Consider the following 27,593-nt stretch of genomic DNA (forward strand, 5'->3'; position numbering starts at 1 on the left):
TTGGGGCCCAAGGGAAGTGTCAGGGTATTACCAGCTGTCCTGTGGGGACCATGACATATGGGAGAAAAAGTGTGCCACTCTCTTCACTTCCTACAACAGGGATTAGAAAACTAAGACTTGGCTGGGCGCGGTGGCTCAAGCCTGTAATCCCAGCACTTTGGGAGGCCGAGACGGGCGGATCACGAGGTCAGGAGATCGAGACCATCCTGGCTAACACAATGAAACCCCGTCTCTACTAAAAAATACAAAAAAAACTAGCCGGGCGAGGTGGCGGGCGCCTGTAGTCCCAGCTACTCGGGAGGCTGAGGCAGGAGAATGGCGTAAACCCAGGAGGCGGAGCTTGCAGTGAGCTGAGATCCGGCCACTGCACTCCAGCCTGGGCGACAGAGCGAGACTCCATCTCAGAAAAAAAAAAAATGAAAAAAAAAAGAAAACTAAGACTCATGAGCTAAATTCAGCCCCATTCTGTACCAGCCTATGAGCTAAGAATGGTTTTTCAATTTTTAAATGATCCAAAAAAGCCAAAAGGAGAGTAATATTTTGTGACGTGAAAATGATATGACATTCACATTTCACTATTTGTAAATAAAGTTTTATTTATTTTATTAGAATGTGCGCATGCTTCTTTTTTAACATTTTGTTTATGGCTACTTTTGGACTACAACAACAGAGTCAAGTGCTTATGACAGAGACCAAATGGCTTGCAAACGCTAAAATATTTACTAGCTGTCCTTTTGCAGGAAAAGTTTATGGATCCCTGTTTTAAGGAAAGTAAAGCTTTTGCGTCTGTCTAGGAGTACCAAGAGGCCAGGAAATTGACTATAGAAATTGTAATGCATATGTCCCCAGTATGTTTGTTATGTGGCTTTGTAGACACTGCAGTTTTTACGAAGCTGAGAAAGAAAAATAAAGGAAGCTATAAGTGCTGTATCCTGAGAATGACTGGTCAGGAATCACCAGTGTCCACAAGTTGGGAAATCAGAGTCTGTCGAATGTACTTGCTGTATCAAAATTGCTTTAGAAATACAGATTTGAGAGCTCTGTCTCCAGGATTTAGTTGAGTAGACCAGAGTGTGAGGCAGTCATACTGCTTTTTAACAAGCCTCCCACATTATTTTAGGGAGTCGCTAATATATTTAAGACCCACTTGGTGGAGCAGCTTTAGCCTCAGAACCATGGACAGCGCAGGTGCCCTCTTCATCAGCAGGGGCTTCACTGGGTCTCTGGCACCTGGGTGCCCTGCCTCATCTGTTGAGTCAGGCTCCCTTCCATCTCACCCATGAGGCCTGTCTCTTCTCCAGAATCACCCAGCAGGCTCCCCTCCCCTCCTGCAGCATCCTGTTAGTGTGACTAAGTGACAACATGGTGAGGTTTGGCTTCCTGCTCTGGGATTGGGCCTGTTTTCTTGGCTCTTGGCTCTCTGTGTCCTCTTCTTCTCTCTTTGGCTGTCATCAGCTCTGCCCATCTCTCAGGGCCACCATATTTTGGTTGTGGCTTTCATTGGATCAGGCAGACTCAAGGATGTTCGGGGCTGCTGTTTCCTACTGTCACCTTCAGGGTCTTTTCCTGTCTCTGTGCTGGCTGGGGCGGGTGAACTGCTTGCTCTGGGGTGAGATTTCTGTGACCCACATAGGCTTAACCAGGGTGATTCTTCTGCCCCTCCTTCTATCCACCACAGTGCCCCAGGACCTGATGGATGTCTCCGTGAGCAACCTCCCATCCCTGTGGCAGCCCAGTCCCCGGAAGTCCTCCTGTTCCTCCTGTTCACAGAGTGGCTCGGCTGATGGTGGCTCAACCAATGGCTGCAACCACGAGAGGTATGAGGAGCCTGAGCTGCAGGTGGAGGGAGCTGAAGGATGTACCAGAGATCTGCAGATGCCCATATCTTACCCTGCACTGAATTCAGAATGAACATAACCTGTGGACTCAGGCAGATATAGGTTAAATCCTGGCCATGAAATCCTAGCTGTTAGAGGGTCACTTGTATTAGTCAGGATAAACAAGGTTATGGTGCAGTAACAAACAGTCCTAAAATCTCAGTGGCTTTTTTATAACAAAAGTTTATTTATCATGCATGCTGTGTTTCTATCATGGGTCATCTGGTGCTATTTTTCCCACACTAAAGGGCCTGGGTGATGGAGCAGCTACTATCTTGAATGTTGCCAGTCACAGTGACAGGGAAAGGTAACTTTGCAGAGGTTGGAACCCACAATTAAAAACGCTCTGCCCAAAAGCAGCACATGTCATATCCACTCACAGCCCATTGGCCCCATCCACAAGGGGACAGCAAGTGCAGCCCTACCATACACCTAGAAGGCAGAATAATCCCAGAACTATAATTTAATGACAACCACATCTCAGTTTGCGCCTCCACACAGTGGAAATTCCAGTTCTTGCTTTATATGGCTGTGGTAAGGACCAGCTCAGGTAATGGTTTAAAGTGGCCAGAATGTGGCACCTGCACATGGTACTGTTCAGTAAATGACACTTCCTGTTTTGTTGTATAAAGTTAAATCTCAGCTCATCTCCCGTTTGCCCATAGTTTTGTCTCTTTGAAACTATTCAGCCAGTTCATGAGACTGGTTTTGTTTTCACCTGGTCCAACCTGGCCTGGCCTGAGAGAATGGAACCCTTTTGTCCTTGCGGGGCTTCTGTCCCAGTGGATGGTCCAGTCATCAGCCATAGGATGTAAGGGGTGGGAGTCGGCATCAAATTTTTGAAGTCATCCAACCCCCTGGTTCCTCAGGGTGTGGTCCGTGAACCAGCATCAGCACCTGGGCAAATTCTGAGTCTCTCATCCCAAACTTCCTGAATCAGAACCTGTATTTAACACGGTTTCAAGACCATGTGTATACTTTAAAGTTTGAGAAGTGCTAATATTACTGGAGATTCTTTTTTTTTTTTTTTTTTTTTTTTTTTTGAGACAGAGTCTCTCTCTGTCGCCCAGGCTAAAGTGCAATGGGGTGATCTTGGCTCACTGCAACCTCCACCTCCCATGTTTAAGCAATTCTCCTGACTTAGCCTCCCGAGTACCTGGGACTACAGGCACACACCACCATTCCTGGCTAATTTTTGTGTTTTTAGTAGAGATGGGGTTTCACTATGTTGTCCAGGCTGGTCTCGAACTTCTGACCTCAAGTGATCTGCCTGCCCCGGCCTCCCAAAGTGCTGGGATTACAGGCGTGAGCCACTGCACCCGGCCTGACATACCAGTTCCTGGACTACTTCCTAGAGGTCCTGACTGAGTAGGTATGTGCGGGACCCAGGAATCCACATGTTGGAGAAACTCCAAGTAACTCTTGGGCTGATGGTCCATGGACCAGTGAGAAAGGCTGCTATAACCCATTGCCCCCTCTCCTGTTGTAGTATCTGCTTACACACCTTGAGTGATGGAGAACTCACTACCTTGCAGAAAGCGAAGTCTACAGTGGGAAAGCTGTTGATGCGATCCTATTCTCACGTAACCTGAGCAAGTCTGAGCCTCGTCAACCTGAGGGCACAAAGGGGGACTCTTTCCTGCTTAATGTTCCTACCTGCCTCCATATGCCTAAGTGGAGGACTTCAGCTATGCTCCTTCTGCCCTGCCCCAGTCTACCTGTTTTTCTGGATGTCTCCTGGGATGTCCTGAGAACAAATATGCAGATATTCTTCCATTCTATACTCTACGAGAGTGTACAACAATCCCTTCAGTGTCCTGGATTTCTCCAACAATGCTAGAATCTGACTCCTCTCACCTCTTTTAGCCAAAAAATTCCCAAAAATTCCCACACAAAGAGAAGCTTTGAGACATCACCTACTTAGCAATCAGCCAGATTCCGAATCCCAATTTGGTTCAGCTTGATTCAACTGGATCACTTTAGAAATCAGAACGCTTTCTGCAAGGGATAGAAACCCACTTCGAACTGGTTCAAGTAAAAAAGGAAATGTGTTGGCATAACGGAGAAGTTCAGAGACACAGTGGCTTCAGGCATGGCTGGATACAGATGATCGAGATAGGAATCTCTGTTTCTTCAGCTCTTGGCTCTGCTTGCCTCTATGATGGTTCCATTCTCAGACAGGCGCTTCCTATGCAGTGGCAAAGATGGCTCCCAGCAGCCACTGCCCGATATCCCACTGGCTTAGAAACCCAAGCAGAAAAGTGTCTGTTACCTAGTAATTCCAACAAAAGTCCCAGGGCTAATTCTCACTGGCTCAGGTTGGGTCACATGAATATCTCTGCCCCGATCACTATGACTCCAACCTGAGTCCTGTAGTGGGCAGAGTCATCCCCATGCAAACCACACAGACAGAGAGTTGTGGAGAGCTTGATTTCTCAGGGGAATATTGGGACTGGTAGCAGAAGAGGCAATAATGCTGTACAAGTGGAGATAATAGCAGCCCTCCCTACTAAAATCCCTGACTGGTTGATTTTAATCTGCCCTCTAGAGATAACACATAGTTACCCTCTCCAGAAAATCTGGGCTGTGTTTGGATCTGTTCTAAGCATCTCCCTCTTTCTCCACCTGCAGGGCTCCCCTGAAACTTCTCTGTGACAATATGAAGTACCAGATCCTCTCCAGAGCCTTCTATGGATGTACGTATAGGGCTTCATTGCCAGTGTGTCTCCGTGGAGCAGCTATTGGTGCCTGCTGTATGCCAGCAACATCAAGAGATACTGGCTCTGGAATTTGGACCTCTCCTCCTCTATTCCCTAAATGTCTGGTTTTAGTAACATTACATGAACCTCTCTGAGCCTCAGTTTCCTTGTCTACTGACGGGAGAAATTTTATCCCTGGGTCCTGACAGTAGGGTCCCCTGGGGGCAGAGATTTGGTTTAATCACCACTGCATCCCCAGGTGCTGCAGCGGAGGACTTGTTTTCAGGACTGAATGAGGACCACGTAGAAAGCCCCTAGCGCCTAGTATTGTATGCTGTAGGTGCTCAGTGAATGTCAGTTTCCTTCTCTCATGAGCAGAAGCTGCAGAATGAGTAAGGTGACCTTATCCCTCCCCCAAAACTTAAATATTAAATTCATAATACTTGTGTTCTGATTATTTCCATTTAACAGATGAAGACACTAAGGCACAGAGAGGCAAAATGACTTGTCTAAGGTCACACAGCTAACAAGCAGCAGAGCTGGGACTCAGACCCTGGCCTGTCTGACTCCTAAAGCTTTGTGTTTTCCTCTCTGCTGTCTTTTCTTTCTTTCTTTTTTTTTGAGACAGAGTCTCGCTCGGTCGCCCAGACTGGAGTGCAGTGGCGTGATCTCGGCTCACTGCAGCCTCTGCCTCCCGGGTTCACGCCATTCTCCCACCTCAGCCTCCTGAGTAGCCTGGAGTACAGGTGCCCGCCACCACACCCGGCTAATTTTATGTATTTTTAGTAGAGATGGGGTTTCACTGTGTTAGCCAGGATGGTCTCGATCTCCTGACCTTGTGATCCACTTGCCTTGTCCTCCCAAAGTGCTGGAATTATAGGCGTGAGCTACCACACCCAGCCTTTTTTTTTTTTTTTTTTTGAGGGAGAGTCTCACTCTGTTGCCTAGGCTGGAATGCAGTGGCGTGATCTCAGCTCACTGCAAGCTCCGCCTCCCAGGTTCATGCCGTTCTCCTGCCTTAGCCTCCCGAGTAGCTGGGATTACAGGCATCTGCCACCACGGCCAGCTAATTTTTCTGTTTTGGTAGAGACGGGGTTTCACCATGTTGGCCAGGCTGGTCTCAAACTCCTGACCTCAAGTGATCTACCCACCTCAACCTCACAAAGTGCTGGGATTATAGGCATGCGCCACCATGCCCGTCCCCGCTGTCTTGATTTTTCGGTTTTATTTCCCCAGGCTCACAGCCTATATGGGGAAGATAAAACGTGTGTGTATATTCAGGGATTCTAGAAATACCTTAATACAACCTGCATGGGCCTGTGAAACAGCAGTGGAGCTCACACCCTGAGTGCCTGGAGAGGCAGGGAGAGCGTGACTCCACTAGGACAGGGGTTTTATCTATTCTGTTGCCACCCATCCGCAGTGCCTAATGCAGGGCCTGGCATGAAGCAGGCTTTGGGCAAGTATTTATTAGACCCAAATGGAAGCTTCCTGCAGGAAGGGGTGGGGGTTGAGATGGGTCTGGAACAATGTTGTTGGTCGATGTGGCTCATCCCTGATGGTGACTGAGAACCCGAGTTCTGGAGGGAGATGGCCTGGTTTCAGATCCCAGCGATGTGACTTGGGCAAGTGATATAACCAGTTTATACCTCAGTTTACTCCATCTATAATATGGAGATAATGGGCGGGCATGGTGGCTCATGCCTGTAATCCCAGCACTTCTGAAGGCCGAGGCGGGCGGATCACCTGAGGTCAGGAGTTCGAGATCAGCTGGGCTAACATGGTGAAACCCCATCTCTACTAAACATACAAAAAAATTAGCCGGGTGTGGTGGCGCAAGTCTGCAGTCTCAGCTACTCGGGAGGCTGAGGCAGGAGCATCGCTTCAACCCGAGAGGTGGAGGTTGCAGTGAGTCAAGATCGCACCATTGCACTCCAGCCTGGGCGACAGAGCCAGACTCCGTCTCAAAAAAAAAAAAAAAAAAAAAAGATGGAGATAATAGTAGTAACTAATTTCTAGGGTTGTGGGGAGAATGGGATGAGTTAAGTTACGCAAATCTGGGAACAGCTCCTTGCCATGCAGTGTGTGTTGTGTAAGTGTTAGCTATTATATCATCGTCATCATCCTCCTCCTCACCAGTCCACTCTCTACCTCCATGAAAACTACTTTTTTAGATTCCATTATAAGTAAGAACATATGATATTTGTCTTTCTGTGCCTCGTGTTTTTTGCTTAACATAACCTCCAGTTCCATCCATGTTACTGCACATGACAGGATTTCATTCTTTTTATGGCTGAATAATATTCCATTGCATTAGTATACCACGGTTTCTTTATCCATTCATTCATTGATGGACACTTAGGTTCATTCTGTATCTCGGCTATTGTGAATGGTGCTGCACTAAACATGGGGGTGCAGATACCTCTTTGATTTCCTTTCTTTTGGATAAATACTCATTCAGCTCCAATTTGAACAGGAGTTGTCCACGTTTCACATTCTCTTTCTTGCTGTATGGATTAGAGGCAGACAGAGGCACAGCAAGCCCACAGAGTCACTGGCCACCTTCCTTTCTGTCCCTTCTCTGCCTCTAGCCTATGAATTAAATGCTTTGGCTTAGAGCAGAGAAGGGTGCCATCACCCTGACTGAGGCTGAGGAAGGTGATAAGACTTCCCTATGGTTATAGAGCTATGTAGCAGTCCAGCCAGCAAGTGCATCAAGCTCCATCTTCCTTGTCTGGAAAAGGGGACGTTGACGAGAATTCACTGAGTCATGGTGTTTAGTAAGAACAGGAGTGGGCCAGGTGCAGTGGTTTGTGCTTGTAATCCCAGCACTTCGGGAGGCTGAAGCAGGAGGATCACTTGAGTCCAGGAGTTTGAGGCCAGCCTGAGCAAGATGGTGAAACCTCGTCTCTACAAAAAATAAAAAATTAGCCAGACATGCTGGCGCGTGCCTCCGGTCCCAGCTACTCAGGAGGCTGTGGTGAAAGGATCGCATCAGCCTGGGAGGTTGAGGCTGCAGTGAGCTGTGATAATAATAAATAATAGAGCAAGACCCTGTCTCAAAACAAAAAAATTTTTTAAATGGAGGGTGGGACAGCATTTGGGAGGCCCCATGAGACAAGGTGAGGGGCTTCAGGTGGTGGATGATGATACTTGCCCTCCCTCCCTCAACAGGGCTGGCCTACTGCAGACACCTGTCCACCGTGAGGACCCACCTGTCAGCCCTGGTCAATCACATGATCGTGTCTCCAGACTTGCCCTGCGATGCTGGACAGGGACTGACAGCTGGGATCTGGGAGCAGTACCTTCAGGACAGCACAGTAAGGCTTAGCCAGGCTTGGTCTGCAGTGATGCAGAGGCTCCAGGGGGTCATCTTATTATCTGACAAATAAGCCCAGGACTTGAGCTGATGTGCTTGGATTCTGCATATGCAAATTAGAGTTCCCCTTCTCTTCTTGAGAGTTCCAAGACCTACAGCTCACTTCTGCCCATGAGTTGGGAGATTGAATGGGAGGTAAAACATATGCTCACGTGGAAGGAGTAAAGAACAAATTGGTCTGTAAGCATTTATTATTAAGCATCAGCTGGGCCGGGCACGGTGGCTCACGCCTGTAATCCCAGCACTTTGGGAGGCTGAGGCAGGTGGATCACTTGAGGTCAGGAGTTTGAGACCGGCCTGGCCAACATGGTAAAACCCCATCTCTACTAAAAATACAAAAATGAGCTTGCCATTATGGTTGAGTACACCTAAGACTAAAGTGAAATAGGCTTCTAATACTGGAATGTGAATAGGTGAGAGGGAACAGGCCCCGGGGCCCTTCAGGGCAGCCTTCCCACCGCGCATGTGCAGTTAGGACCTGCTGGCCCCGCAGCTTGACTCATTGTAACTGCAAAACCTTTGCCTGAAAATGAAATTTTAGAAAGAAAACAGACGAACTCTACCCCACAATGCATCACATACCTGTTAAAGTCATCCTAGTGTGCACAAAAGATATTAGTGTATGATGTAGCAGCTAGAATTGTTCACTTTGGATTAATTTGCTTTAAGTAATTTTTTTTTTTTTTTTGAGATGGAGTTTTGCTCTTGTTGCCCAGGCTGGAGTGCAATGGCACAATCTTGGCTCACCGCAACCTCCCCTTCCTGGGTTGAAGCAATTCTCCTGCCTCAGCCTCCCAAGTAGCTGGGATTACAGGCATGTGCCATCATGCTCGGTATTTTAAGTAGAGACGGGGTTTCTCCATGTTGGTCAGGCTGGTCTCAAACTCCCAACCTCAGGTAGTCTGCCCGCCTCAGCCTCCCAAAGTGCTGGGATTACAGGTGTGAACCACTGCACCCAGCCAAGAAATTTTCCTAGAGCTGAGTCAAGATTAATAATTGCCAGATAATATTTTCAAATAAGCACACAGCAAAAATGGGCTGAAAATTAATTAAAATATTAATTCGTGATAGCCTGCTATCCAGCCTGGGCAACAAGGGCAAAACTCCATCTCAAAAAAAAAAAAAAAATGATTTCAAGCAAATTAATCCAAAGTGAACAATTCTACATATGTTTTACAACTTATTTTTTTTTTCCACTTAACGATACACATTGAACATCTTTTTTTTTGTTTTGTTTTGAGACCGAGTCTCACTCTGTCGCCTAGGCTGGAGTGTAGTGGCGCGATCTCGGCTCACTGCAAGCTCCACTTCCCAGGTTCAAGCGATTCTTCTGCCTAAGCCTTCCAAGTAGTTGGGCACCACTACGCCCAGCTAATTTTTGTATTTTTAGAGACGGGGTTTCACCATATTGGCCAGGCTGGTCTGGAACTCCTAACCTCGTGATCTGCCCGCCTCAGTCTCCCAAAGTGCTGGGATTACAGGCATGAGCCACCGCGCCCAGCTGAACACCTTTTTATGTGGGTTCCCATAGATGTATCCCTCGCTCTTTTACATCTTGTGTTGCGTACCCGTGTAGGGACACTTGTTCACCCATTGATGGGCAGCTGGAGAGTTGCCTGGGTTTGACTGTTTCATACGATGCCACGACAAATATCCAAGTACCTATGACTTTGCTTATTCACGCCAGGATATCTGAGGGCTAGGTCGAAGAAGCAGGACTGCTGGACCACAGAAGTAGATCATAGAAGTAGATCATACCCCCAGGTAGATCATGGAAGTAGATCATAATGATACAGTTAGGGCGTTGCCAATTAGTATTCTAGAAGGATAGGTGCACAGGAGTTGAGGAATATTGGTGAGAAGATAGCTCAGGGTGGCCAGGTGCGGTGGCTCACACCTGTAATCCCAGCACTTTGGGAGGCCAAGGAGGGCGGATCATGTGAGGTCAGGAGTTCAAGACCAACCTGGCCAACATGGTGAAACCCCATCTCTACTAAAAGTACAAAAATTAGCTGGATGTGGTGGCAAATACTGGTAATCCCAGCTTCTCGGGAGGCTGAGGCAGGAGAATCACTTGAACCCGGGAGGCGGAGGTTGCAGTGAGCCAAGATCACACCACTGCACTCCAGCCTGGGTGACAGAGCGACTCTGTCCCAAAAAAAGAAGATAGCTCAGGGTGACTGGGTGCAGTGGCTCACACCTGTCATCCCAGCACTTTGGGAGGCTGAGGCAGGCAGATCACTGGAGGTCAGGAGTTCAAGACCAATCTGGCCAACATGGTGAAACTCCATCTCTACTAAAGCCACCCCCTGGTTTTCTGCTGACCAAACTCTTTGCTCCTCCCCACCCACCACAGAGGTACGAGGAGCGGGAGCTGCTGCGCCTCATCTACTACGGGGGCATCCAGCCTGAGATCCGCAAGGCCGTGTGGCCCTTCCTCCTGGGCCACTACCAGTTCGGGATGACGGAAACAGAAAGGAGAGAGGTTGGTTACCTGCCAGGCACTGGGGTCTTTCGCAACAAAAGGAGCCAGATACTGTGGGGCTGGGGAGCTCTGGTTTCATGCTGGACGAAGGAAGGGGAGGGAGATACGGGAAAGATGGGAACCTGAAGGCAGCGCTGTCCAATGGAAGCACAACACAAGCCACATATGCAATTTTTAGGTTTTTAAATTTTGGACTAAGTGTAGATTCACACGTAGTTGTGAGAAATTAATGCAGAGAAATATTGTGCGTCTTTTACCCAATTTTTTTCTGATGGTAACATCTTGCAAAACTGTAAGGTAGTAAAATATCAGAACCAGAGTATTGACATGGTATAATATACTCATCTTAATCAGACTTTCCCAGTTTTACTTGTACTCATTTGTGTGTGTGTGTGTGTTTTCCTACAGTTTTCTCACATGTGTAGATCTGTGTCCATCACCACAGCCCACATGCAGAACATTTTTGATGCTGTAAGGAACCCCACGTTGTCCTTTTATAGCCAGACTCACCTCCCCCATACCCACACCCTGGCCCCAATCCCTGGCAACCACTAATAATATATTCTTCATTTCTATAATTGTATCATTTCAAGAATATTATATAAATGGAATGATACAGTGTGTAACGTTTTGGGATTGACTTTTTTTCACTCAGCATAGAACCTCATCCAAGTCATTGAGAGTATCAAGAGTGAATTCCTTTTGATGGCTGAGTAGTATTCCATGATAGGCTATAGCACCTGTTGCTAGGCAGCTGAGTTGTTTCTAGTTTTTTGACTATTACAAATCAAGCTGTAATGAACATTCGTGTACGGTTTTTGTATGAGCATAAATTGTCATTTCTCTGGGATAAATGAGTAAGAATGTAATTGCTGGGTCATATAGTAGTTGCATGTTCAGTTTTATATGTTTATATGAAACTGACAAACTTTCACTGTAGCACTTGCCTTTAGTCCCAGCAAGAGGTTTGCTTGAGCTCAGGAGTTCTAGTGCAGCCTGGGCAACATGGGGAGACCCTGTCTCTAAGGGGAGAAAAAAAACTTTCACACCTCTGCAGTGGCTATACTGTTTTCTGTGTCCACCAGCAAAATAGGAATGATCCACACTTGCATCTTGACCAGAGTTTTGTCTTGTCACTATTTTTTATTTCAGCCACCTGACACGGATAATTGATATTTCATTGTTTTTAATTTGCACTTTCCAAACGGCTAGTGAAGTTGAAGGTCTTTTCATGTGTTTATTTGCCATTGTGTATCTTCTCTGGTGAAACGTCTGCTAACATCTTTTGCCCACCTTCTAATTGGATTGTTTGGTTTTTTTCCTGTGGAGTTGGAGAGTCCTTTATATACTCTGATAACAGTCCTTTGTTCAGATATGTGATTGGCAAATATTTCCTCCCAGTCTGTAACTTTTCATCTTGTAAGCAGGGTCTTCTGCAAAACAAATCTTTACATTTTTAATGAAACTCAGTTTATCAATTTTTCCTTTTGTGAATTATGCTTTTGGTGTCAAGTCTAAGAAAATTTTGCCTAGCCCTAGGTCCTGAAAATCTTCTCCTATGATTTATCCTAAAAATTTTCTATTTTACATTTGACATAAAATATTTTGAGGTTTTTTTTTTTATATATATACAGTGTGTCATTTAGGTCAAAGTTCATTTTTCGCTTTTGAGTCTTCAGTTGCTCTAGCATCATTTGTTGAAAAGATGTCCTTCCTCCATTGAATTGCTCTTGCACTGTTCAAAAACAGTTGGGGCTGGCTGTGGTGGCTCACGCCTGTAATCCCAGCACTTTGGGAGGCTGAGGCGGATGGATCACCTGAGGTCAGGAATTCAAGACCAGCCTGACCAACATAGCGAAACCCTGTCTCTACTAAAAATACAAAAAAAAAAAAATCAGCTGGGCAGGGTGGCAGGCACCTGTAGTCCCAGCTACTCAGGAGGCTGAGGCAGAATTGCTTGAACCTGGTAGGTGGAGGTTGCAGTGAGCCGAAGTCACGCCACTGCACTGCAGCCTGGGTAATAGAGAAAGACTCCGTCTCAAAAAAACAAAACGACAAAAAAACAGTTGGGAACATACTTGTAGGTCTGTTTCTGGGTTATCCCTTTTGTTCTGGTGATCTGTGAATCTATCCTTCTGCCAGTACCACTCTGTCTTGATTATTATAACACGTGTAATTTTAAATGTTTTCATATTCTCTTTTTTTTTTTTTTTTTGAGGTAGAATCTCTGTCTGTCAGAGTCTTGCTCTGTCGCCCAGGCTGGAGTGCAGTGGCGCAATCTTGGTTCACTGCAACCTCCACCTCCCGGGTTCAAGTGATTGTCCTGCCTCAGCCTCCCAAGTAGCTGGGATTACAGGTGCCCACCACCACGCCCAGCTACTTTTTATATTTTTAGTAGAGACAGAGTTTCACCATGTTGGCCAGGCTGGCCCCGAATTGCTGACCTTGTTATCCGCCCGCCTTAGCCTCCGAAAATGCTGGAATTACAGGCATGAGCCACCGCACCTGGCCTTAAATGGATTTTTGACTTAAGATATTTTCAACTTATGATGCATTTATTGGGACATAACTCCATCATAAGTCGAGAAGCATCTATAATTATAAGTTCACAAGAAGCTGCAAAAATAGTAACAGAGGTCCCTGGTACCCATCACCCAGCTTTCCCCAGTGGTAACAGTTTATGTAACTAAAGTACACTGTCAAAAGCAGAGCATTAACACTGACACAATACAAGTAGCTAGACTACAGGCCTTACTAGAATTTCACCAGATTTTGCATCTGCTTGCATTTTTTTTTTTTTTTTTTTTGAGACGGAGGCTCGCTCTGTTGCCCAGGCTGGAGTGCAGTGGTGCAACCTCAGCTCACTGCAACTTCTGTCTCCTGGGTTCATTCAAGCGATTCTCCTGCCTCAGCCTCCCAAGTAGCTGGTACTACAGGCGCCTGCCACCATGCCCAGCTAGGTTTTTTTTGCATTTTTAGTAGAGGTGGGGTTTCCCTAGGTTGGCCAGGCTGGTCTTGAACTCCTGACCTTGTGATCCACCCACCTGGGACTCCCAAAGTGCTGGGATTACAGGAGTGAGCCAACCGCACCCAGCCTAAAATCTGGTGGTATTTTACACTCTATATTCTTGTATCACTTGTACTATTATTTACTTAGCATTTGTCTTTAAATGGACTCACTTAAGATTTGTACAACTTACTTTAAAAGATATTTTATATCCCTGCCGTAAACAGGAAGCCAGTATAACTGACCGTGAATAGAAGGAAACTATAAAAATAGAGTAAGACTAAATGGTGCAATTCTGGTCTAAGTAGATGTTATAGCCTGCCTAAGGCCTGCCCTCTCTTTGTTAAAAAGGGAGATTATGTTTGGGAGGCCAAGGCAAGAGGATTGCTTGAGACCAGGAGTTGAAGACCAGCCTGAAACAACATGGCGCGACCCCCATCTCTACAAAAAATTTAAAAGCGGCCAGGCGCGGTGGCTCAAGCCTGTAATCCCAGCACTTTGGGAGGCCGAGACGGGCGGATCACGAGGTCAGGAGATCGAGACCATCCTGGCTAACCCGGTGAAACCCCGTCTCTACTAAAAAATACAAAAAAATTAGCCGGGCGAGGTGGCGGACGCCTGTAGTCCCAGCTACTCGGGAGGCTGAGGCAGGAGAATGGCGTGAACCCGGGAGGCGGAGCTTGCAGTGAGCTGAGATCCGGCCACTGCACTCCAGCCTGGGCGGCAGAGCGAGACTCCGTCTCAAAAAAAAAAAAAAAAAAAAAAATTTAAAAGCTAGCTGGGCGTGGTAGCATGTGCTTATAGTCCTAGCTACTCAGGAGGCTGAGATGGGAGGATTGCTTGAGCCCAAGAGTTGGAGGCTGCAGTGAGCTATGATTGCGTCACTGCACTTCAGCCTGGGTGACAAAGTAAGACCCTATCTAAAAAAAATAAATAAATAAAGGATGGAGGGGAGATTATAAAGTATTGAGAAGTGTGGGAAGCACAGGAGCCCCAGACTGGCCCTTTCTCCCTGGAGTAATCAGAAAAGTTGAAGGAGAGTTGAAAGCAGAAAGTTTCTGTAGTTCTGTGTTATAAGGACCCATGCCAGTGAAATGTCTGTTCATCTCAGTACTTGTGTGAGGCCCTTCCATACTTCACCCATGCCTGATGGCTTCCTGGGCAGTCAGTAACTGATAACTCTGATGTGCAGAGCCCCGTGCTCAGAGCTGGGGAATGCAGAAGCGCATTAGGTGAGGTCCATCCCAGTTTTGTGGGGGTTGTGGCGGTCCCTGGTGGCATTGAGGCAACCCCAAGGACTGCAGGAGCACATGGGAAGCACCTAGGCCGGGCAGGTGGGAAAGCGGTCAGAGAAGACTCCTGGGGAAGCTGGTTGTTCCTATATTATCAGAAGGAATTGCTTTTCAGGCCAAGAGGGTGAAGAAGGGAAGAGAAGACAGCACAGGCAGAGGTCTGGAGGGGAGACCAGCGTGACGTGGTGTGTCCGCGTGGGTTTAGAGAGAGGCAGGAAGGGCATGGTGGGCGTGAGTTGCTGAGACATCCAGGACTAGGATGGTGGAGGCAGCAGTGAGAGGGGAGGCTGGAGAGGAAACAAGGATCATGACTGCTAAGTGGTACATGAATCGGAGGGGCCCAGCTGCAACAGAGACCTGGATGGAGGCTGCTGGGGCCATGCATTAGGTGAAAGTGGTGTAACCCTGGCCTAGGATGGCAGTGGGAATTGGGAGGTGGGTAGGGCTTGGAGGAGTCTCAGGGAGGTGGGCAGGAGGGAGCAGCTCAGGCGAGGCCCTTGGGCAGGATGGACCCTGAGTCCCCCTCCCGAAGTTCTGAGTAAGCATAGGAGAGGGTCGAGCTCCCCACCCTCTCTTTTCCCCTCCTGCCTCTCCTTACCTAGGTCAGCCTATCTGTCCCCATGGTGCCCAGAAGTCTGGCATACGCAGAGCCTGTTACCTGGGCTGTGTCACTCAGGGACAGTGGAAGCTCCCCACCTCTTGGTTGAATCCCGCAAGGAAAAAGCTGGAAATCTGTGGCCCTTCTGTAAGGCCATTGCTGTAAGGAAAGGAAGAGGGTTAGTTTTATTCGTATTGTATCCTCAGCACCTGTGGCCCATGTGGGGCACATGGGAGGCCGTCAGGTCATGCGTTGATTGAGTGGATGGGTGGAGGAAGGTCAGCATCTTGCTTATCTTATATTCCATATGGCTAGTGGTGCCTGGCATGTAATAGGTACTTATCGAATTAAATGAATGAGTGAATGAATGGATGAATGAATGAGGAAAGAGAGAGGGAAGGTAGTAAAGAATGAAACAGTCTTCTCACTTTTGGCCGGGCGCGGTGGCTTACACCTGTAATCCAACACTTAGGGAGGCTGAGGGGGCCAGATCATGAGGTCAAGAGGTCAAGACCATCCTGGCCAACATGGTGAAACCCCGTCTCTACTAAAAAAAAAAAAAAATACAAAAATTAGCTGGGCGTGGTGGCACATGCCTGTAGTCCCAGCTACGTGGGAGGCTGAGTCAGGAGAATCCCTTGAATCTGGGAGGCTGCAGTGAGTCGAGATCGCGCCACTGCACTCCAGCCTGCTGACAGAGCAATACTCTATCTCAAAAAAGAGAAAAAGAAAAAAAGAAAGGAAAAAGGCAACAGTCTTCTCACTTTTATATCCCCAGGGCCTGTGTACTGTCTAGCACATAGTAGGGACTCAATAGTTGAAATGTATATATGTATACATGAATGAATAAAGGAAGGAGGGAAATAAAGAAAGAAGTAGCCTTGCTCCCTCTGTGTCTTCAGAGCCTAACCAGTGCTAGGAGTAGCATAGTAGGTGCTCAGTTAATATATACTGGATGTTAACTGCATGAATGTTAGATGAGTCAGAGCCACTTTCTTCCAGGTTTCTCTGGCCCTCCCCATGGGCCCCTTTGTTGACACCTCAGGTGACATTGCATCTGCCCTGGCAGGTGGATGAGCAGATTCATGCCTGCTATGCACAGACCATGGCCGAGTGGCTGGGCTGCGAGGCGATCGTGCGGCAGAGGGAGCGGGAGTCCCATGCGGCCGCCCTGGCCAAATGCTCATCTGGGGCCAGCCTGGACAGCCACCTGCACCGGATGTTGCATAGGGACTCAACCATCAGCAACGAGGTAATGGGCGGCTAGCCTCGGGGAGCGTGGGGACTGGGGAAGGTCAGGGTCTGCTTCACTGGGCTGTCCTAAGAGTGGTGAAGCCTGGGTATCTGGGGCCTGGTGATAGTCTCACCCCTGGCTTTTTCTTTAAGAGTGTGGGGTGACTTTGGAATCAAACCTGAGTTCAAACTCTAGTCCCACCATTTAGTAGTTCTAGGGTTCCCTACCAGTAACTTTTCTTCTGGGCCTCAGTTTTCTGCATCTGTAAAATGGGAATAATCAGGTGTAGAGGAGGTTTGTGTAGAGTCCAAACAAGATGATGTATATAAAGTGCCTGGCACACTGCCTGACTTTCATTGATTCAACAAATGCTTATTGAGTATCTACTATGTGCAGGTACTATCAGGAATATCCTGGGATATCAGGAATGTTCCAGTGACCCAGACAGACTGGTCTGTCCTCCCAGAACCTCCAGTTTAATAGCCCAAAGTAGGAGCTCAGAAAAAAATTAATTCTTGGCTAGGGGTGGTGGCTCAATCCTGTAATCCCAGTACTTTGGGAGGCCAAAGCAGGTGGATCACCTGAGGTCAGGAGTTCGAGACCAGCCTTGGGCAACATGGTGAAACCCCATCTCTGCTAAAAATACAAAAAAATTAGCCAAGCATCTGTAATCCCAGCTACTTGGGAGGCCGAGGCAGGAGAATCACTTAAACCCGGGAGGCGGAGGTTGCAGTGAGCCGAGATTGCGTCACTGCACTCCAGCCTGGGCAACAAGTGTGAAACTCCCTCTCAAAAAAAAAAGCTAATTCTCTTCACCAGTGATTGTATCAGTCGTCAATTGCCATAATAACAGTATGTAACAAACAACCACCAAAAATCAGTGACTTCCAACAGTCAGCGTTTATTTTTGCTCGCAACTCTGTGGGTCAGCTGGGAACTTCTGTTCTTAACTGGGCTGGGTGAGGCTTATTCCAGCACTGGCTGTCCGTAGCTGGTCAACTAAAACATTTGTTTATCTTGGTTGGGCTCTCTTATTTGTCTGGGGTGACTCAGCTGTGCTCCATGTGCCTCACTGCCCAGCAAGTGAACCTGGACATGCTCTCACGGTGAAAGCAGATGCCACAGAGAGAAAGCAGAAATGCACAAGGGTGTTCTAAGCCTCTGCTGAATCAAGTTTGTTAACATCCCATTGACAAAAGCAAACAACACAGCCACGTCTAGTGTTAGACTAGGCAAGGACTATGAGTTTATAGGGCAGAAGCATGTATACAGGGATCAGGTTAAAAAAATGTGGAACCATTAATAGAACCAGTTACTCTGTGAGTTGAACTGAAATATTAGCCAGAAGTCTCAATTACAGAGCAGTTAAAGGCAGGGTGCTCTAGTTGCAGAGGTGAGAGGTGGGAACCCAGAGGTCAAAGTGGTCTCTGAAGAGGCTCCAGGAAGCAGGGAGTGGTCCCTCTTTTCATTTTACAGCTGGGAAACTGATGCTCTGAGGGAGGACTTGTGCAAGTTAGGAATAGAGATGAAAGAAGACTTCCTGGCTCCCAACCCAGCAGTCCTTCCTGCTCTGGGCCAGGGTGCAGCCTCACCCTCCCTCCCTCCCACTCTTTCTTCTCCCAGTCCTCCCAGAGCTGCAGTTCGGGCCACCAGAACATCCGCCTGCACAGCGACTCCAGCAGCAGCACACAGGTGACTTTGTGGAGGCCCCGCCCCCTCCCACCCACGCCTCTCCCTTCCCCCTGGGGTCATGGGGATTGGGTGTCCATCATCTGTAGGTCACTTTTTGCTTTACTTGTTTTAGCTTTTTATATTAGCATTAAACATTGTTTTTTTGTTTGCTTTTTGGTTTTGTTTTAGTAATGCAAGAAATATATGGATCTATCACCCTGCAAAAAACTAAAACATTGCAGAGAAAGTCAAAGTCTGTTTTGATCATCCTTAATCTCTGCCTGCCCTCCTTTGAAATAACACTGCTATCATCAGTTTGCTGTGTTCCTTTCAAAACCTTCTGCATGCCTGTACATACACAGAAATATGTAGATAATCTATAGCAATGTTTGGTAGTTTTTTAAAAAATGTATACTTAAGTGCCATCATATATGTTGTTCAACAACTTTCCATTTCAGTCAGTGAAAAGAGATGACTCCATCTCACTCCGTTTTTAAAGAAAAATGCTGGCTTGGCACAGTAGTTCACACTTGTAATCCCAGCGCTTTGGAAGGCCAGGGTAGGCAGACAGCTTAAGCCCAGGAGCTCAAGACCAGTCTGGGCAACATGGCAAACCCTGTCTCTACAAAAAATACAAAAAAAAAATTAATTGGGCATGGAGGTGCGTGCCTGTAGTCCCAGCTACTCTGGAGACTAAGCTGGGGGAATCACCAGGGTCCAGGAGGTTGAGGCTGCAGTGAGCCGTGAGCACGCCACGGCACCCCAGCCTGCGCGACAGACTGAGACCCTGTCTCACACACATGCACACACAAAGCCAAGTGCTAAAACATGCACAATGGGTTGTCACCTTTTATGTAAGAAGAGGCAATATTAATATCTGTATATATTTGCCTCCATTTTGGAGAACAGTGTAAGGAGAAACCAGAAACGAATCAGAATGGTTACCAAGAGAGGAGGGGGCAGAGACAAGTTACATTTCCTTGAATATGCCTTGTTTCCTAATTTTGATTTTGGAGTAAAAAAAAAAACCTCTGGTTTTGGCTCTGAAGCTAGGTAAATTTTTTACATAATTTAAATCAATTGAATCAAAAAGAAGTTTTTGAAAACACATGAAGCTAACCATAAATCAAGTTGGTGACATAAACACACAGGGAAGAAATATTTCAAGTGACTTGGGAAAATGATCTTTAACTGCGTACCCTTGATATGACCTAAGGACACAAAGAATCACAAAAAAATCTCTAAAATGTGTTCTGGAGATTTTTTTCGTAGTATTTCATATATATCTAACTTTAAAAATGGATTCATAATAGTCAACCACATGGTGTAAAAGTAATAGGGTTTTTTTTGTTTCTTTTTTTGTTTTGTTTTGTTTTGTTTTTTGCCTTTTCCATGTGTTAACTAATTTTTTGAATGAGAAAAATTATGTATACATGAGGCTGGGCGTGGTGGCTCACACCTGTAATCCCAGCACTTTGGGAGGCTGAGGCAGGTGAATAACCTGAGATCAGCAGTTCGAGACCAGCCTGGCCAACGTGGTGAAACCCTGACTCTACTAAAAATACAAAAACTAGCTGGGCATGGTGGCACTTGCCTGTAATCCCGGCTACTGGGAGGCTGAGCAGGAGAATCACTTGAACCCAGGAGGCAGAGGTTGCAGTGAGCCAAGATCATGCCACTTCACTCCAGCCTGGGCAACAGAGCAAGACTTCATCTTAAATAAATAAATACATACATAAAAATAAAATTATGTACACATGGTAAAAGTCTATATGACGAAAAGCTATTGTCTCACCTTATTTTGATTCCCCAGTATCCCCTTCTCAGAGTCAACTGCAGGTGGGGAACGGTGGCTCACACCTGTAATGCCAACACTTTGGGAGGCCGAGGTGGGCGGACCATCTGAGATCAGGAGTTCGAGACCAGCCTGGCCAACATGGTGAAAGCCCGTCTCTACTAAAAATACAAAAATCAGCCAGGTGTGGTGGTGGGCACCTGTAATCCCAGCTACTTGGGAGGCTGAGGCAGGAGAATCGCTTGAACCGGGGAGGCGAAGGTTGCAGTGAGTCGAGATTGTGCTGCTGCACTCCAGCCTGGGTGACAAGAGAGAAACTCCATCTCAAAAAACAAAACCAAACAGACTCAACTGAATTACTTTCTTGTTTCTTTCTGGGTTATTCTATGCATAGAATACATTTTTATTGTTGTTTGAGACAGGGCCTCACTCCCATCACCCAGGCTGGAGTGCAGTGGCATGATCACAGCTCACTGAAGCCTTGACTCATTGGACTCAGGTGATTCTCCCACCTCAGCCCCCCAAGTAGCTGAGACCACATGTGTGCACCACCATACCAGGCTAATTTTTTGTATTTTTTGCAGAGACTGGGTTTCATCATGTTGCCTAGGCTGGTGTCGAACTCCTGGGTTCAAGCAGTCTGCCTGCCTCGGCCTCCCAAAGTGCTGGGATTGCAGGCGTGAGCCACCATGCCCAGCCTAGACCACTTTCTTATTCGTCACAAATGGGAGCATATATTACACCTTACTTTGCCTCACTCTTTTCACTGACTGTATGGTATTCCACTGCATGCTTGATCCATATTTAAGCCGACCATCTGTTGTTGGATATTTAGGCTGCTGCTGTAAGTAGTGCTGCAGTGGATATGCTGGTCCATCTGTTTTTGTGCACTTTGTCCTCAGGTGTTTGAGTCTGTGGATGAGGTGGAGCAGGTGGAGGCTGAAGGCAGATTGGAGGAGAAACAGCCCAAGATCCCCAATGGGAACCTAGTAAATGGCACTTGTTCCCCAGACTCGGGTCATCCTTCCTCCCATAACTTCTCCTCGGGCCTCTCAGAGCACTCGGAGCCCAGTCTGAGCACAGAAGACAGTGTCTTGGACGCCCAGCGGAACACTCCCCCGGTGCTGCGACCTAGGGATGGCAGTGTGGATGACAGGCAGAGCAGCGAGGCCACCACATCCCAGGATGAGGCTCCCCGGGAGGAGCTGGCCGTGCAGGACAGCCTGGAGAGCGACCTCCTGGCCAACGAGAGTGTGGACGAGTTCATGTCCATCACAGGCAGCCTGGACGTGGCCCTGCCTGAAAAGGACGATGTCGTGATGGAGGGCTGGAGGAGCAGCGAGGCAGAGAAACGTGGCCAGGCAGACAGCGAGGACAACCTCTCGGAGGAGCCTGAGATGGAAAGTCTCTTCCCTGCCCTGGCTTCTCTGGCTGTGACTACTTCTGCCAACGAGGTGTCCCCTGTGTCTTCAAGCGGCGTCACCTACTCTGTAAGTCACCAGGACCCTCCGTTCCATTTCCTTCTTTCCAGCTGCAGGAGGGTGAGATGTACTACAAGCCCGTTATCCAGAATGACCCCAGAGTCAGACCTCTGGTTTGTTGCATTTTTTCCATCATGGAGGATTCACTGTAGAAACCCATTTGGGAGAGAAGATAATACAGTATTTTAAAACGGGGGCCGGGCATGGTGGCTCACACCTGTAATCCCAGCACTTTGGGAGGCTGAGATGGGCGGATCATGAGGTCAGGAGATTGAGACCATCCTGACTAACACAGTGAAACCCCATCTCCACTAAAAATACAAAAAATTAGCTGGGCGTGGTGACAGGTACCTGTAGTCCCAGCTACTCGGGAGGCTGAGGCAGGAGAATGGGGTGAACCCGGGAGGCAGAGCTTGCAGTGAGCCGAGATCATGCCACTGCACACCAGCCTGGGCGACAGAGTGAGTCTCTTCCTCCAAAAAAAAAAAGACAAAAAGAAAAGGCCGGGCGCGGTGGCTCAAGCCTGTAATCCCAGCACTTTGGGAGGCTGAGATGGGCGCATCAAGAGGTCAGGAGATCGAGACCATCCTGGCTAACACGGTGAAACCCGTCTCTACTAAAAAAATACAAAAAACTAGCCGGGTGTGGTGGCGGGCGCCTGTAGTCCCAGCTACTCGGGAGGCTGAGGCAGGAGAATGGCGTAAATCCGGGAGGCGGAGCTTGCAGTGAGCTGAGATCCGGCCACTGCACTCCAGCCTGGGTGATAGAGCGAGACTCCGTCTCAAAAAAAAATAAAGAAAGAAAAAAAGAAGAAAAAAGGCAGGCTTTGTCGTCAACAGCCCTGGGTTCAAATCCCAGCTTCAGCAAGTCATTTTATTCTTCTGAGCCTGAGTTTTTCTATGTGTGTCTTACTTCTCTTCCTGAGTTGTTTTCAAAATGAATGAGTTAAAGTCCTGTGTGCCTGGCACATAGTAAGCACTCAATCAACAGCAGCCTTGGTCATGAGCATCATGATTTAGAGTTAGGTCCAATACCCTGTGAATATTCAAGTTTGGTTTCTTACCAGAAAGCCCAAGCCAAAGGCCGTCAGCTGAAAGGGAGGGTCATATTTATGATTTTTTTTTTTTTTTTTTTTTTGAGACGGAGTCTTGCTCTGTCACCCGGGCTGGAGTGCAGTGGCGGATCTCAGCTCACTGCAAGCTCCGCCTCCCGGGTTTACGCCATTCTCCTGCCTCAGCCTCCCAAGTAGCTGGGACTACAGGCGCCCGCCACCTCACCCGGCTAGTTTTTTGTATTTTTAGTAGAGACGGGGTTTCACCGTGTTAGCCAGGATGGTCTCGATCTCCTGACCTCGTGATCCGCCCGTTTTAAAGAACTTGTTATTTCTTTCAAAGATAGGCAAGCCTGTAAAGAGTAAAACACAGAAAAGCCTGGATATAAAACCCAGAAGATACCTGCCCCATCTCACCCTATTTAACCCTCCACAGAGGCAATCATTTTACTTATTCTGCCCAAATTATTTGGTGTTTGCCCCCTGGTCTCTAACACACTGGCATTGCTGCTTCTTGATCTCTTTTTCTTTCAGTTTCAGACATTTTCTAGTGACTTCCCACTATGAAAGAGGATGGTTCAGTTCCCATTTCCTCCCAACTTCCAGCTCTCACCACACGTGATACCTTCTCATCCCTGTCCTTCTAATATAGTTATATAATGATTTAGTTAAATGTGTACAGTGTTGGCCCGGTGCAGTGGCTCACGCCTGTAATCCCAGCACTTTGGGAGGCCGAGACAGGCGGATCACGAGGTCAGGAGATCGAAACCATCCTGGCTAACACGGTGAAACCCCATCTCTACTAAAAATACAAAAAATTAACTGGGGATGGTGGTAGGTGCCTGTAGTCCCAGCTACTCAGGAGGCTGAAGCAGGAGAATGGTGTGAACCCGGGAGGCGGAGCTTGCAGTGAGCTGAGATCATGCCACTGCACTCCAGCCTGGGCAACAGAGCGAGACTCTGTCTCGGAAAAAAAAAAAAAGTTGTGTACAGTGTTATAATATCTTATGCATCTACTGTAAATGTCAGTGCTTGCATTATTTTAACAGAGTAATATGTAAGCCGTGTAGTAAACTGTCCTAATTTTTGTCTTTCCTGTAAAAAATTTGTTTTTCCTAGATGTGTTTTCATTTTCCTGTTTTCTTTTTCTTAGTTTGCTGTATATTTAAAGTCAGTTCACCCCCAGAAGTCTTTGCCACTTTCCTAAATCTATTTTTTTTTTTTTTTTTTTTTTTTTTTTTGAGACGGAGTCTCGCTCTGTCACCCAGGCTGGAGTGCTGTGGCCGGATCTCAGCTCACTGCAAGCTCCGCCTCCCGGGTTCACGCCATTCTCCTGCCTCAGCCTCCCGAGTAGCTGGGACTACAGGCGCCGCCACCTCGCCCGGCTAGTTTTTTGTAGTTTTTAGTAGAGACGGGGTTTCACCGTGTTAGTCAGGATGGTCTCGATCTCCTGACCTCGTGATCCGCCCGTCTCAGCCTCCCAAAGTGCTGGGATTACAGGCTTGAGCCACCGCGCCCGGCCCCTAAATCTATTTTCAAACATTCAAATATATCAGGTTTTTCATTTATTCTGTGTGTCCAAGGACTTCTCCCCAAAAGCCTACTGACGCCCTCCACTCCACTGCACCTGATGTGTCGTTACCATTCACGATCTTCCTCCGTCCTGATCTTGAGCTTTCTTTTGTGTCACTCATGTTTTCTCTTTCTTCGTCTACTCTCTTACTTAGATGAAGCACATACCTCAGTGACTTCCACATTTTTTGCTTTTTTTTTGTTGTTGTTGTTGTTTTGATTGAGACAGAATCTCACTCTGTCCCCCAGGCTGGAGTGCAGTGGCGCGATCTCGGCTCACTGCAACCTATGCCCCCCGAGTTCACGCCATTCTCTTGCCTCAGCCTCCCCAGTAGCTGGGACTACTGGCACCCGCCACTATGCCCAGCTAATTTTTTTGTATTTTTAGTAAAGATAGGGTTTCACCGGGTTAGCCAGGATGGTCTCGATCTCCTGACCTCATGATCTGCCTGTCTGGGCCTCCCAAAGTGCTGGGTGGGATTGCAGGCATGAGCCACCGCGCTTGGCTTGCTTCTCTTTTTTATCATTTCTTTGTCCTTCTGTGCTGAATTCTGGATCGTTTCTTCAGATGTCCTTTCAATTGAGTAATTCTCTCTTCCAGAATGTTTTATTTTCTGTCACCTGTCTCTAGTATTTAATATTCTTTTTAACATTTTATTTGACCTTTCTTCAAATATGCTATAAAATGACCTACTTGATTATTTTATATAGTCTCTTGCTCTTTCTTTTTTTTTTTTTTAGACAGTCTCCTTCTGTCGCGTCGGTTGGAGGGCAGTGGCGCAATCATGGCTCACTGCAGCCTTCACCTGGACTCAAGCAATCCTTCCTCCCACCTCAGCCCCACAAGTAGCTGGGACTACAGGGATATACCATCACGCCTGGCTAATTTTTTTATTTTTATTTTTTTTCTGAGACAGAGTCTCGCTCTGTCGCCCAGACTGGAGTGCAGTGGCGCAATCTCGGCTCACTGCAAGCTCCACCACCCGGGTTTACGCTATTCTCCTGCCTCAGCCTCCCGAGCAGCTGGGACTACAGACGACCGCCACCTCGCCCGGCTAGTTTTTTGTATTTTTAGTAGAGATGGGGTTTCACCGCATTAGCCACATGGTCTCGATCTGACCTTGTGATCCACCCATCTCGGCCTACCGAAGTGCTGGGATTACAGGCATGAGACGCCGCGCTCGACCATTTTTTGTGTTTTTTATAGAGATGGGGTTTTGCCATGTTGCTCAGGCTGGTCTTGAACTGGCCTCAAGTGATCTACCTGCTGTGACCTCCCAGAGTGTTGGGATGACAGGCATGAACCAGTGCACCCCAGCTTTTGTTCTTACTGTTAACCTCTTCTTTTATTATTTATTTATTTATTTATATATTTATTTATTTATTTTTGAGACAGAGTTTCTCTCTTGTTGCCCAAGCTGGAGTGCAATGGCATGATCTCGGCTCACCGCAACCTCCGCCTCCCGGGTTCAAGCGATTCTCCTGCCTCAGCCTCCCGAGTAGCTGGGATTACAAGCGCACACCCATGCCCGGCTAATTTTGTGTTTTTAGTAGAGATGGGTTTTCACCATGTTGGTCAGGCTGGTCTCGAACTCTCAACCTCAAGTGATCCGCCCACCTCGGCCTCCCGAAGTGCTGGGATTACCGGCATGAGCCATGGCGCCCTGCCTTATTTCTTTAAATACAGTAAACATACTTATTTCATGATCTGTTTCTGATACCTCTAACAACTGAGGCCCTGATGGCTCTGATTCTGTTGTCTTGTATTTATGCCGACCGTCACTCTGGGCACCTTCTTTCCCTGAGTGTTTTGTGATTGTTTGAACACGAGCTCGTATTTCTTGGGATATTATCTGCTGCACTATTTAAGACCCAGGTGGAAGGTAGATTCCTCAAGAGAGGGGTATTCTTTTGCTTCTTTCTAGGACTAGGGAAATAACAAATTTGAGATGACAACTACATTCTCTGATCTTTCAGACCACCCAGGTAATGGGAGTTTGGGTTATAAACCGCATGAGTTACAAACCTGATTTGTGGCTCTTAATTATCCAGGGAGATAACATTTACATTTAATTTAATAACTATATTCCAGGTACAAGCAGTCAGGTATTGTTGCTGTTTCACTTAGACCCAAAGTGTCAACATTCGTGAGGTGAACTACTGTGGATGAAAAATATTGCTGTCACTGTGGACAGGCAATTGTTTTCAGATCCCAAAATATTAGTGAGTTTTTCTAGTTTTTCCTTTCTGAGAGTGTGACTCTTTGGGGTCCTACCTTCCTGTAGGAAGGTCTCATTAGATCTTCAACTTGGGTGGGAGAGCATAAAACAATTAAATCTAAGTTTAAATTTTCCCACTTTACTAGCTTTCCTTAAGGCAAAGGCCAGCTTTAGTGTTTTCTCACATTTCTGGGTTAGTTTTTGGTCCCTAAATGTTTCTTATTTTCTTGCCGTATCATTGAGCCATTTTGAAATTAAGGTAATTGTTCAAGCAGCCAGGCTGGTTCGTTACCAGAATTTGACCTCTGTTCAGTTCTTCATTCTCCTTGTCCAGCTTTCAGCAGGGAGAGGTTCACTTCCAGCTATAGTTGTAACTCTCTGAGGGAGAATGTTCATCCTGCAAATTAAAGACACCCTCCCAGAAAACAAAAACAAAATCAAACACCTGGCTGGTCCAGGTAGGAGATGTATTTTCAGTGACAACAGGAGAGGTTTAGGAGGAGGAGATAGGATTGCTGCCTCCCAGTGGGGATTCAGATGTAATTTTTCATCTCTCCCCGCTACCCTCCGCCCCGGTGGCCTATAGCCAGAGCTGCTGGACCTGTACACGGTGAACCTGCACCGCATCGAGAAGGATGTGCAGAGGTGTGACCGCAACTACTGGTACTTCACTCCCGCCAACTTGGAGAAGCTGCGTAACATCATGTGCAGGTGGCTGGGGGCAGCGAGGGGATCTAGGGGATTGGGGGGGGATGGGTGAAATGGAAGACATAGGGGGCCCACCTAGAAGTTATTTCAGCTTCTGAAGCTGGCATCGTACTCACCTGGAATCTTACTTAGCACACAGTGACAATTTAACAACAATAATATAGAACATTTATTAAGCACTTACTGTATACCAGCCACTGTCCTGAGGCCTATACTATCATCGTTCACTTATTCCTCAACCCTACGAGGTATTAACCCCTTTTATTTTATTTTTTTTTTTTATTTTTTATTTTTTTTTGAGACGGAGTCTCGCTCTGTCGCCCAGGCTGGAGTGCAGTGGCCGGATCTCAGCTCACTGCAAGCTCCGCCTCCTGGGTTCCTGCCATTCTCCTGCCTCAGCCTCCCGAGTAGCTGGGGCTACAGGCGCCCGCCACCTCGCCCGGCTAGTTTTTTGTATTTTTTAGTAGAGACGGGGTTTCACCGTATTAGCCAGGATGGTCTCGATCTCCTGACCTCGTGATCCGC

The 27,593-nt window shown here is 47.2% G+C and overlaps 1 protein-coding gene and 1 non-coding gene across 5 annotated transcripts in view; one reads left to right on the forward strand and one right to left on the reverse strand.

Moving 5' to 3' along the window:
• Positions 1–27,593, forward strand: part of SGSM1 (small G protein signaling modulator 1) — a 124,871-nt gene that overhangs the window by 69,346 nt on the left and 27,932 nt on the right. For 3 of the 4 annotated variants that reach the window (XM_033233041.1, XM_033233042.1, XM_033233043.1), the window contains 8 exons: positions 1,679–1,817; positions 4,509–4,573; positions 7,751–7,896; positions 10,312–10,440; positions 16,407–16,589; positions 18,195–18,263; positions 20,940–21,527; positions 26,947–27,071. In XM_033233041.1, the coding sequence (XP_033088932.1) occupies positions 1,679–1,817; positions 4,509–4,573; positions 7,751–7,896; positions 10,312–10,440; positions 16,407–16,589; positions 18,195–18,263; positions 20,940–21,527; positions 26,947–27,071 (1,444 nt within the window). The remainder of the gene's footprint in view (positions 1–1,678; positions 1,818–4,508; positions 4,574–7,750; positions 7,897–10,311; positions 10,441–16,406; positions 16,590–18,194; positions 18,264–20,939; positions 21,528–26,946; positions 27,072–27,593) is intronic. The other variant, XR_004442343.1, reaches the window with a different exon arrangement.
• On the reverse strand, positions 26,262–26,332 carry LOC117096766. The gene has a single exon (XR_004442617.1). It is a non-coding gene; the product is annotated as a small nucleolar RNA SNORD56 (small nucleolar RNA).

This window comes from Trachypithecus francoisi, unplaced genomic scaffold, assembly GCF_009764315.1.
Source record: "Trachypithecus francoisi isolate TF-2019V2 unplaced genomic scaffold, Tfra_2.0 Lachesis_group14, whole genome shotgun sequence".
NCBI classification, from domain to species: domain Eukaryota; kingdom Metazoa; phylum Chordata; class Mammalia; order Primates; family Cercopithecidae; genus Trachypithecus; species Trachypithecus francoisi.